At 34.5% G+C, this 13,330-nt stretch overlaps 1 protein-coding gene across 1 annotated transcript in view; it reads right to left on the reverse strand.

Moving 5' to 3' along the window:
* The window catches only part of AQR (aquarius intron-binding spliceosomal factor), a 93,232-nt gene that overhangs the window by 57,319 nt on the left and 22,583 nt on the right, over window positions 1-13,330 (reverse strand). Inside the window, exons 9-13 of the mRNA XM_004751049.3 lie at window positions 12,622-12,698; window positions 8,748-8,812; window positions 7,447-7,563; window positions 5,875-5,988; window positions 5,231-5,334 (exon numbers count right to left, since the gene is read on the reverse strand). Of these exons, the coding sequence (XP_004751106.2) occupies window positions 5,231-5,334; window positions 5,875-5,988; window positions 7,447-7,563; window positions 8,748-8,812; window positions 12,622-12,698 (477 nt within the window). The remainder of the gene's footprint in view (window positions 1-5,230; window positions 5,335-5,874; window positions 5,989-7,446; window positions 7,564-8,747; window positions 8,813-12,621; window positions 12,699-13,330) is intronic.

A 13,330-nucleotide genomic window follows, 5' to 3' on the forward strand; every position in this document is an offset into this window, starting at 1 on the left:
AATGGAAGCAAAGGAAAACAGAACAGTCCAAAACCTTTGGGATGCAGCAAAGGCAGTCCTGAGAAGGAAGTATATAGCAATACAGGCCTTCCTCAAGAAGCAAGAAAAGTCTCAAATACACAACCTGACCTTACACCTAAAAGAAAAAGTAAAGGAACAGCAAGTAAAGTCTAAGTCAGCAGAAGAAGGGAAATAATAGAGTTTAGAGCAGAAATAAATGATATAGAAACAAACAAAGTAGATCAGATTAACAAAACTAAGAGAGGGTTCTTTGAAAGAATAAAACTGATAAATCCCTAGCCAGACTTATCAAAAAAAAAAAAAAAAAAGGGAAATGACCCAAATAGATAAAATCACAAATGAGAAATCACAACCAATACCATAGAAAAACAAACAAGTATAAGAGAATACTATGAAAAATTATATGCCAACAAACTGGGCAATCTAGAAGAGATGGACACACTCCTAGAAACTTAAAAACTACCACAACTGAAACAGGAAGAAACAGAAAATTTGAACAGACCCATAACCAGCCAAGAAATTGAATCAGTAATCAAAAATCTCCCAACAAACAAGTCACGGGCCAGATAGCTTCCCAAGGGAATTCTACCAGACATTTAAAGAGTTAATACCTATTCTTCTCAAACTGTCCCAAAAAACAGAAATGGAAGGAAAACTTCCAAACTCATTCTACAAAGCCAGCATTACTTTGATTCCAAAACCAAACAAAGACCCCTCTAAAAAGGAGAATTACAGGCCAGTATCCCTGATGAACATGGATATAAAAATTCTCAATAAAATATTGGCAAATCAAATTCAATAGTCCATTCAAAGAATAATTCACCACAATCAAGTGGGATTTATTCCTGGGCTGCAAGGGTGGTTCAGTATTTACAAATAAGTGTGATACACCATACTAACAAAAGAAAGGATAAGAACCATATGATCCTGTCAAGAGATGCATTTGACAAAGTATTCATTCTTGATAAAAACCCTCAACAAAGTAGGGATAGTTGTAACATATCTCAACATCATTAGGCCACATACAAAAGACCCAGAGCTAATATCATCTTCAATGGGGAAAAACTGAGAGCCTTTCCCCTATGTCAGGAACAAGAAAAAGATATCCACTCTTACCATTACTATTTAACATAGTACTGGAAGTCTCAGCCTCAGGAATCAGACAAGAAGAAGAACTAAAAGGCATCCAAATTGGCAAAGAAGAAATCAAACTTTTACTATTTGCAGATGACATATTCTATGTAGAAAACCTAAGAGACTCTACCAAAAATTTGCTAGAACTAATACATGAATCTGATCAGCAAAGTCGCAGGACATAAAATCAGTGTGCAGAAACCTGCTGCATTTCTATTCACCAAAAACAAAGCAGCAGAAAAAGAAATCAAGGAATTGATCCCATTTAAAATTGTACTGGAAACAGTAAGATATCTAGAGATAAATCTAACTAAAGAAAGAGGTGAAAGATCTGTACTCTGAAAACTCCAGAACACTTATGAAAGAAATTGAAGAGGACATAGGAAATGGAAAAGAATTCCAAGCTCGTGGATTGGAAGAAAAAACATTGTTAAAATCTCTACACTATCCAAAGCAATGAACACATCTAATAAAACCCCTATCAAAATACCATCAGCATTTTTCACAGACCTAGAACAAACAATCCTAAAATGTGTATGGAACTAGAAAAGATCCGGAATAGCAAAAGCAACCCCGAAAAAGAAAAACAAAACATCACGATTCCAGATTTCAAGCTGTATTATAAAACCGTAGTTCAAGACAGTATGCTACTGGCAAAAAACAGACACACAGATCAATGGAATAGAACAGGAAATCTAGAAATGGACCCAAACCTGTATGGTGAACTCATCTTCAACAAAGTAGGGAAGAATAGCCAATGGAAAAGACAGTCTTTTCAACAAATGGTGTTGGGAAAACTAGACAGCAACATGCAGAAGAATGAAACCAGACCACTTTCTTATACCACACACAAAAATAAATTGAAAATGGCGAAAGACCTAAATGTCTAAATGAAAATAGAACAGTCCAAAACTGTGAGTTAGGAAACCATCAAAGTCCTAGAGGACAGCATAGGCAGAAACCTATTGACCTTGGTTATAGCTCACTAGTCACATTGCTGGAGGAAGGGAAACCAAAGCAATAATGAATTACTGGGGCTTTATCAAGATAAAAAGCTTCTGTAGCACAACAAAGGAAACAATCAACAAAAGTAAAAGGCAGCCTATGGAATGAGAGAAGATATTTGCAATTGACATACCTGATAAAGGGTTAGTATTTAAAATCTATAAAGAATCTATTAAACTCAACACCCAAAAACAAAAAGTGCAGTTAAGAAATGGGAAGAAGACACTGGCTAACAGGTATATGAAAAAAATGCTCAGGATCACTCATCACCAGGAAAATAAAAATCAAAACCATGATGAGATACCACCCCACACCTGTCAGAATGGCTAAAATTAACAATACAAGAAACAACAGGTGTTAATGAGGATGCTGAGAAAGGGAATCCTCTGGCACTGTTGGTGGGGATGCAAACTGGTGCAGCCACTCTGGAGAACAGTTTGCAGGTTCCTCAAAAACAAAAATACAGCTACCCTATGATCCAGCAATTGCACTACTAGGTATTTACCCAAAGGATACAAAGAGAGAGGCTGGAAGGGGTACATGCACCCCAGTGTTTACTGCAGCATTATCAACAACAGCCAAACTATGGAGAGAGCCCAAATGACCACTGACTGATGAATAAAGAGGTGGTATATAAATACAATGGAATATTACTCAGCCATGAGAAAGAACGAAATCTTGCCATTTGCAATAACATGGATGGAGCTAGAGTATATTATGCTAAATAAAATAGTCAGAGAAAGACAAATAACATATGATTTCACTTATATGTGGAATTTAAGAAAGAAAATAGATGAACATATGGGAATGCGGGAAAATAACGGAGAGGGAAGTAAACCATAAACGACTTAACAACAGAGAACAAACTGCAGGTCGATGGAAGGAGATGGGCGGGGGATGAGCTAAATGGGTGATGGGCATTAAAGAGGGCACTTGCTCTGATGAACACTGGTTATTATTGTATGGAGGTGATGAATCACTGATTTCTACTCTATAGACCAATATTACACTGTATGTTAACTAAAATTTAAATTAAAAAAAAAATAAAAAGATTTGCAAAAATGCAAAACAACGCCACTCCTCACTATATACTTTTTTAATTTTGGAGAATATCTTTTTCATTAACACTATGTGTGCTAACATGTAATAGGTTTTTAACTTATTTTAATAAAGTATTTAACATTTTCCAGTTTTAATTTCTAATACAGTAAACATAATGGCTATAATCCACATTTAAAAAAGTTTTTTTAGCATCCTCAGTAATTTACAAGAGTATAAAGGAGCATCACGGATGAAAATAAATTCCCAAGTGGATTATGCAGCTAAATTGAACATTAAAAAAAAAAATCTATGGAAGTGTTTTAAAATATAATATTTTATAATCTTATGGTGATAAAAGCCTTCTACACAAACCATTTGTTACTGTTATTAAAAAATGACTGACAAGGGCATCTGGGTGGCTCAGTGGGCTAAAGCCTCTGCTTTCGGCTCAGGTCATGATCCCAGGGTCCTGGCATCAAGCCCCACATCAGGCTCTCTGCTCCATGGAGAGTTTGCTTCCTCCTCTCTCTCCCTGCTTGCCTCTCTTGCCTACTTGTCTCTTTCTGTCTCTGTCTGTCAAATAAATAAATAAAATCTTTAAAAAAAAAAAAAAGATTGACAGAGAGGATTAAAAATTTAAAACATTTGTGGTAATAAAATACACCAAAATAAAGCTTAAAAGTGAGAAAATGATAGAAAATAATTACAACACAAACTAGACCAAATATTAGCATGCAAAATACATAAAGCTTTCTTCAAAAAAAGATCAATACAAGCAATGAATTGAATGTATTGAAGAATGAATACAAAATAGCAAAAGATAACACGAAAGTTAGAGAGGAAATGCAAATAGCCAAGAAAAATAGAAAGATGCTCAATTTCCCCAATATAATCACAGAATGCAAAGTAAAACAATGAGGGCTCTTTTACTCTTGGATTGGCAAGAATGAAAGACTAGTAGTGTACCTACTTGGTAGGGAAAAAAATAAATACTCATATGCTGTTGGTATCATCGATACATATTTTTGAAGGAAATTTAGCAATATATAACAAATTTTAAATACATAACTCCTTCCAGTCACTATACTCCTTCTGGAATCAGCATCAAGATTTTTTTATAGATATAGAAACAACGTTGTTCATCACTGAATTGTTAGTGATGGCCAAAAATTTACAAAGTAAAGATCTGTCGATAGGAGAGTGGTTAAAAAATAGTATGGTACACCTATCCAATGGAACTTCATGCAGTTCATTAGGAGAATGAAACAGATTTTGTGTTATTGTAAGTCATTATTAAATCTTCTTAAGAAAATCAACAACCAAACCAACTTTCAGGTTGAAACCAAATTTGTTTCATTTTAAATAGCCAATGAAATAAACATAATTTCTCCCAAGAATTAAGGACACTGGGAGATATGAGAGCACAGTTAAAAGTTATACTGCCTACATTTGAAATTGGACTTACCTATGTTGGAATCCTAGCTCTGCCACTTATTTGCTATTTGATCTAGGCAAATGACTTACTAATTGTGTCTCGAGGACCTTATTTCTAAAATGGTACCTACTCCTTACACAAATGAATGTCTTGAGAATTATTTACACGTGTAGTAGAGTGCCTATGTACTATAAATGCATTATTACCATTTTAAAAAAAGTGTATTAGCTAAGCGTCAAAGAATATTACTATTGCATAAATTTTAAACACACATTTTCTCATCTTCTAATACCACATATGAACATGCACTAGTTTCTGTTTTATGTTATAATTGACAGAATACCAGTGTTATGTTCTACTCTAAGAAAAATTTATGATTTAGAAAAAAAGTTTGTTATGAAAAATATAAATTTTGCCCCCCAAAACAGAAGATCAATAATTGTATCTAAGTTCCTTAAAGATACCAACTGCTACAGAGAAGCACTAGTTTTAGTTGTCAATAAAGTGGTACAATAAGTTCCATTACCTAATAGTGCAAAATGATTAAAGGCAAAAAGAAAACTAAAATTCAGTTTTCCTTTCATGTCAACTTACCTAAGAGGTCCAAAAAACTTGACCAATGATTCCCGGGTATCTACTTCTGCCACATTCGAGAGGGCAAAATCATAGAGTTCAGGGAAATGTGCAAAAGCAGCTCTCTAGAAAAGAGAAAAAAGAAATCAGTAACTAATGCCTACATATTAATACAATCAACTATAATTTATAAACTAAATAAATATAATATTTTAAAAATATTAATGCACTTCTCTTTCTTATATGCTTCTCATTATGTGACCTCTGCCATATTTAGCCAGAAGCATTCAATACAATGGCAAAAAGCTAGAATTATTCCAGCAGGATTGCAAAAACCAAGAGTCAACATTCAGTTTATTGCTAATGCTGTATTTTGAACAAACATGAAAACAGTCATGAGAGCTAGCTTCACTGACAGAAAGGAGAAAAATAAAACAATACTTTATTATGAATAACTAGTCCAACAAAACTAAAATAAAGTTCCAAGGGAAATCCCCACTGTAGAGACAGCTTGAGGGAGAATTCAAAAGCACAGTGGTTTGTGCTTTTACTCTGGAACTCTGGAAAGAAAGGACCTCTCAGGGTAACAACCCTCAACCAACCATGTGGTAAGCTGCAAGAAAACAGAAACAGCAGAGCATAGGTTACGCTGAATTGCAAGTTACCTGTAGAGAAGTAATTCTGTCATAGTGAATTGTGGTCATCTCATTCTCTGTCAGAGCATTTCCAGTCTGGTCGTTAATCTCAAAACCAGTATAGAACTTAAGCATGTCCAAAAGCTGAAAGGATACATTTACATTACTAAACTGTGTGAACATAAGAACAAGAAACCACAAACAAAAGCTATTATAAAGAATAACAAGTCCATATAACTTCTCAGAGGTGCTGAAAAACTATGGAATATAAACACTGCAACAAACACTTCAGAACATATCCAAATGTGTTATTTGTATAAGAATAAAGTATGGTTCTAACAATAAATTGTTAAAATCTATGTCATATACATGGTCTACTTCTACAGAGATGAACTTAAACTGCAATCCTAATAATGAACAGACATTAAGGATCTAATCAAAGAAAGGCATACTAAAGGGAAAAAAAACAAATTATCACTGCGGAGGTCTTTTACTTATGACACTTAATACAGAATTTTCTGAATGAAGGCTTTGTAATTCATATTAGCGATAATCGCCTCTGTGTGCTGCTTCTATTAGGGAAAAATAGCAAGGTGAGGAAAGTTAAGATACTACTTCCTCTCATCAGTCTCCATGGCCACCAAACCCTTTCTTTGGCCTAGTTACTGCTGCTAATGAAGGCCTGCTCTCCCTTCATAGCAATGGCATCAAGAATCTACTGGCTGCATTCACCCCAGATCTTTATTATTCTTAATTTTAATCTATGGAAGATCAGATACGAGAATTTTAGTATGTTGTAATGTATGTGGCAAATCACTAGATAGAAATTCAATAAGAGAATGAGAAAAAATATAGATACAAGATAAAAGAATTTTGGGGGCGCCTCCGTACTGCAGTCGGTTAAGCATCCGACTCCTGGTTTTCGCTTCAGGTCATGTTCTCAGGATCGTGCGATTGAGCCCCAAGTGGGACTCTGCACTCAGTGGGGAGTCTTTTTGAGATTCTTTCTTTTCCTCTCCCCTAGCTTGTACACTCTCTCTAAAATAAATTGGAAAAAAAATGAAAAAATAAAAGAATTCCTGAAAGAAAATGTAAACACACAAAAATTGTATCTCCAAGTATGATCTCATTGAAACATAAGGTTAGAAGTTTGTTAGAAGACTTTCCTTCTGAAAAAGAGATGTGAAACAAGGTGAAACACTAATACTTCTTTCTACCCAAGGTAGCAAATGAGCACTTCCATGCTATCAACTGTCTCTGTCACCATCATGTTATGGAAAGACAGCCATGAGATTAGGGCATAGTTCTCTTGAAATTAATGCTCATTATCTATTCAATTCCACAGTGATTACTATCATTGTCAAGATCATAATTCAATTCAATAATAAAATCACATATGATTAACAAAAGCTCTCATTCATTCATTTTCTATATTAAGACTTGATTTTACTTTAAAATGACTAATTAGGAAGTTACATTATTCAATTCAATATTTAGCAAACTTTCCTTTATATCATCCACTGGTATTCTTAGTTGCATGGCAAAAAAAAGGTCAATTTAGAAATGAAAACTATGTGACAGTTCGGATATAGCAATGCTCACCTGGGAAAAAAGATGGCCATCCTCTTCCCTATGAACAAGATTGGAAAGGTAACAGTGAACCAAAAGGTGGGAGTCATCCAGGATGGTATTAAACCAGCGCCTTGTGGGAAGTAGGGCCTAGAAAAAATAAATACTATAGCAGTAAGTCTGCATGTTCTCTGCAGCTAGAGATAAAGATCTACTATTTGGTTCATAAGCGTCAATCACATATAGGGTTCCCTCTAGTCTTGAAAAGTCACGGTCACAAAGCAAGGGGTCTGGTCAGTGCTGTAAGTAAACTCAGTGGCAATGTTTAAAAATAAAATCCAATACTGGAAGAAATTTCACCGATATACAGGCCAGTAGTTTTCAAACAAAATCCTATATGAAATCCCAATATGTATTGTGTATAAATTTTAAAATGGTACTACTCTGAAAGAAAAGAGACTGGAGATAAGGGGTTATGTGGAGACTTCTTTCCCTGTATCTTCTTCCCATATCCCTCTTATGACAGTCAGCAAGAAAATGCCGATACTGATATCAGTGTGAAAGCCACTAATCTAACGAAATATCCTCATTTTATAGATGAGGTTATCAAGATCCTTAGAGGTTATAAATTAGTTGCTGGCAGAACTAGAATCTGAATAAAGATCTCATGAATGGCTGCCAGTCCAATACTCTAATCCTTATGTCAAGAAACCACCCTCTCTCTCCAGATAAGAAATGAACACAAAGGATTTTCTTTCAATTTCCTGCAGTAAAGAGGGAAAGGAAAGAAAATGAATTCAATCTGAATTACACCAACTCTGCATCTGAACTTTCTGTCAAAATCTTGCACCTAATAACATGAAATCTTCTTTAAGAATCTTAATTTAAAAAATTGACAATAGCAGCTATACCTTTTTTCATCAACAATATTTAGGCACATTTAGAAAAGTGAGATTATTAAAGAGATGGACAAAAACCCCCAACTTCAGCCACTATTAAAACTCTGTGATGGGGGGAAAAAAAACTAAAGCCAAAACCAAGACCCTCTATGATAGGGTATTAAAATATGATAAAAAATAAAATGCTATTGCTAGACTCATGTTTAATAACTACACTATATAGTAGTTTTTTCTACAAACAATAGCCATCTGACAGCTATCTGAAAACCTCAAGGGCCAACTGCGTTTGACTTTCCTCTCTCTGTTACACATAGAAATGGGTAAAAAAAACTAAGGCCAGTAATGAAGAAATATTTCATATATTTCATATAGTTATATGATTAATCTTGCCCCCTTAAAGATGATGTAACAGAAAAGCCACTGCCCATTTCTTACCTCTAGGTCAATCATAAGTTCAATGAATCTTTCACAGTAATGAACTTTGTCCATAGTGACTGGCTCTAGACATAACACAGAAAACAGGTTAGAATCTTCTTATTTAGGCCATTCAATGTACTAAATCCTTAACTGGCAATTATTTAGTTACTGAAACTGTCATGTGTCTCTTACAGGACAGGATCATGATCCTGTGTAAGGACCCCACCTATATTTCAAAAAAGGTGGGCCTTACCCTTATGTTTAGCTCTACAAATATAAGACAACGAAAAACCTATCTTGGGTCAGAAACACATTTAAAAAGTCAGGTTTGCAAAAATATTTTTGAAGTGTTTAGACCTACTAATGTCTGTAATAATTAGTCATAAAAAAAGACCTGTACTAAATGACTAGATTTGAAAAAACCAAGTGATACAAAAACTAAAAAGGCAGTCTAAAAAAAAACAGAACTAAAAAGGCAATTTAAGGGGCACCTGGGTGGCTCAGTTGTTAAGCGTCTGCCTTCAGCTTGGGTCATGATCTCAGGGTCCTGAGATGGAGCCCCACATCAGGCTCCCTGCTCAGCGGGAAGCCTGCTTCTCCCTCTCCCACTCCCCCCGCTTGTGTTACCTCTCTTGCTATGTCTCCCTGTCAAGTAAATAAATAAAATCTTTAAAAAAAAAAAAAAAAAAAGGCAGTTTAAATCAGTTTTTGACCCACTTTCCTTCTTGTTTTCACACACTAAACTTCTAGTTCTCTCATATACATAAACACACACATATATATATGTGTACATGCAAACATAGATACCTTTAGAATGCAAAGAAAATGGGCAGGAAAGGTACACACCAAACTAATTAAAGGGACAACTGTTAAATGACTTTTTTTCCCCTGTGTGTGTGTGTGTATGTATATATATATATATATATGTTAGTATTTAACAATAAAACATCAATGACAGAGCAATGAAATATTTTTAAACCATTACCTTATTTTATGCTATTTATGACTATTAATGTACTATTTTTATAAAATATTTACTTCTATTTTTAAATAATTACAACCTCATAACATGACAAACCTTTAAAGTTTTTTGTTTTTTTTTTTAATAATGCCAGGTAATAGTCTATCATTTTACCAGATAATCATCCTACCAAGAGTCTGTCAATTAAAGATTTATTTATTTATTTATTTGTGAGAGAGAGAGATAGAGAGAGAAAGAGAGAGAGGATCACAAGTAAAGAGGCAGGCAGAGGCAGAGAGAGAAGCAGGCTCCCCACTGAGAAAGGAGCCTGATGTGGGACTTGATCTCAGGACCCTAGGGATCATGACCTGAGCTGAAGGCAGCCGCTTAACCAACTGAGCCACCCAGGCATCCCAAGATTCTGTCAGTTAAAAAGGAAAAAATTCCAGAGTCCCCACTATTGCTTAGTCTAAGGACGGACTCCCAGCAGCGACTAACCCCAGTGCCTAGATTTAACTTATGAATGCTTAAATAAATCCATGTATTTAATTTATTTGTACTATACAGAAAATTGGAAGGCTTCATCTAAGGAAAGAAATGCGAATATTTTTGTGACTAATATATGGAAATATTAAGTAGCACTTTTCTCGCTAACATATGCTCCAAATCCAGACTATGAAATAACATAACCATAAAGTTTCACACCTGGAAAAGACCATAGAGAATGCCTATTCTAGCTCTTCATTTTTCAGGTAAGAAAGTGAAAACCAGAGAAAATGACCTCGTAAAAGTGTAGAACAAAATAATGACTCGTTAGAACTGAAACTCAGGTTTTCTGAGACACAGTCTAGTCATATAGCTGTTGAAACTAAAGAATTTAAAGAAGCAACTTAAAAATTAAATTCATTCAATTTAGTCCTCTGCTCCTTTTTCTTGTTACTGTCAAAGAAAAATATTTTTGTCCAAAATTGAAAAAGTGAGCAAACTCTGTACTCTGTATTTTTATTTTCAGTTTTGAGAAAATTACCGGCAACGTCCTATTTAAAATTAAAATTAGAACATGATACTTGCCACTCAACTTCTGAGCTCTGATGAATAAAGCTGCATATTTTTATGTATGCAGGCCCTACTAGGCATGCTGTTTACAGCAGAAACCTTGTCATTCCAATTTCAGACACCGAGATATCCTTATCATTTGCTTCTTACGTACACTGTGGGGGTTTTTCCCCCTTTCTTCTGACAGCAGTCCTGACAGCTCAACTACAAAGACTTCCTTAATAATAACTAATATGGATATGCTGTTTTTCATGAGCCTGTGAAATGAAGCTATAATCCTTATTTTTTAAAAGCCAGTTTTCTGTTTTTTAACTATATAATCTATCCACCTTTACTCTCTGAACGGGCACACTTCTTTAATTATCTTGTTGGTTCAGCTGCCAAAGAGTTAACAAATTTTGATTAAAACTCAAGGTCAATCTAAGAAATTTTCTTTTCTGCCAATAAGCAATGGTAATAGCTGGTTTGCAGATTGTTAAAATTACTGCAGGTCCCATGTTGCTGTTGTTACTTGATTTTCAAACCTTGCTGATGCCCCAAAATTAATATTCTATAGAGATGTCAATTTTTATGACTTTAATTATTACAGGCATTAGTAGCTCCAAGTACTCATTAATACCTTTTGTGCTCCAAAAAATATATCTAAGTTTTCCTTCTAGATTTAAGCCACTTAACTGAAACACTTAAAAATACTAATATTGGGGTGCCTGGGTGGCTCAGTTGGTTAAGTGGTTGCTTTCGGCCCTGGTCATGATTCCAGGGTCCTGGGATCAAGGCCTGTATCAGGCTCCCTGCTCAGCAGAGAGCCTGCTTCTCTCTCCCCTTCTGCCTGCTGCTCTGCTTACTTGTGCTCTCTCTCTCTCTAATAAATAAATAAAATCTTTAAAAAAAAAAAACTAATATTAAGTGACTTAGATTATTAGCATATGATAATTTTTTCTTTACACCGATGGTGGGAGTAATCTTATGTCTCAAATCAGGTATAGCTGATGAACAGCATTAGTATCTACTACTCGCTGAATTATAGATATGATTTTCAGTTGTAAAATACTACTTGGAAGGTCAATATTTGTAAGTAATCCTGTTGTATTTTAGTTTTAAAAAACCTACAATCTCTGATGCAAAAATATACATATGATACACCTACAGAGCTGCTCTTAGATTATATCCCACTTAGAAAATAAAACTTTATTAACCAATGACATATCTTACATAGCATATATACACCTTTATTAAGAAAAAATATTCTATGTACATTCACTTAATGCTTATAAAGATCTTGCAAACTCAGGATAATGTAATATCCCACCCCCCACCCCGAGTATACAGGCATTATCTCTCTCACACACACACACACACACACACAAATATAGTATAACCATGGTATATTTTTAAGTATACAGTCTATACAACATATATTTGTTTCATCCATAAATGGAGGCCATGCTGGAAGGAAATCTTTCCCATTTTGTCTTGTACCTCATACCTCAAAAATAATTCTTTCCCCTTGAAACAGTATTTGATGTTGTTTAAAAACACTATTTAGGACCATATTGTAAATGCCACGTGGCTCTGTTACTGTCTTGTTCACCACTGTATTCTAGCACCTTGCTCAGGACCTAGGTCTAGCAAGCAAACTCAAAAAATATTTGCTAAATAATTATTTCAATAATCATGCAGGTACCTTTAAAAATATGTGAACTCCTAAGGCAGTCACAATACTCAGACTGGTAATATTCACGAAAAGGGGAGGACAGATATGTTGTCATTATGATTTAAAACTATTCTAAGAGCAGGTTTTAGACTGCAGACCAGGAAATACTGTCGGGATACCTAAATGACAACTTTACAAATGAAGTAAGAAAAGATAGTTACCAGAAAGAGGCACTGATTTCAGCACAGAGATAAACTTCTGTATGAGTTGTGAAAGAAATCTTCTTTCTTGATAGGCTCTAAAATCAGAGAGTAACATTGACCAAATTATTTTTGAAAAATAATTATTTCAAATGTCAAAGGAGCCTTTCTAACACTGTTCAAATGTTCCATTTTTCTCTAAAATTGGGACCATAATTTGAACACACAGCTGCTTCTTTATTACTGGTGTAATAAGCCAGCTAAGAAACACCCCTTTCTCTTTCTGTCAAAGTTCTCACTTGTGATTTAAAGGTCAGAACAAGAAAGGAGTTTCCAAAATTTCATTTATAGTCTGCCCTTAAGGTTCAAAATTTAATGTTTAAGTATATAGTTAAAATAAAATAAGCAGTTTTATACTTTAATATGTTTGAAGTATCACATAGAATATTACAATGTCTAAAAATTAAATGTTGGTTTAAAAAACAATATTCTACTCATTACTAATTTAAGATGCACTATATACCAATCAATCAGCAAATATTCATCACGTACTGGGCAGCTGCAAATGATTATGCCAGTCCTACTGGAAATATAAAGGAGGAATGACTAAAATGTATTTGAAATGACAAGTATTATAATTTAAAGATAATCAGTAACACAGACCAGCACGTAATTAATAAGACTGGCAGACATTAATTGAGCACTTAGTGTGTCAGGATCTGAGCTGCAT

The sequence above is a fragment of the Mustela putorius genome, unplaced genomic scaffold (assembly GCF_011764305.1).
Source record: "Mustela putorius furo isolate JIRA1106 unplaced genomic scaffold, ASM1176430v1.1 tig00003898_pilon_pilon_pilon, whole genome shotgun sequence".
Taxonomy (NCBI): Eukaryota; Metazoa; Chordata; class Mammalia; order Carnivora; family Mustelidae; genus Mustela; species Mustela putorius.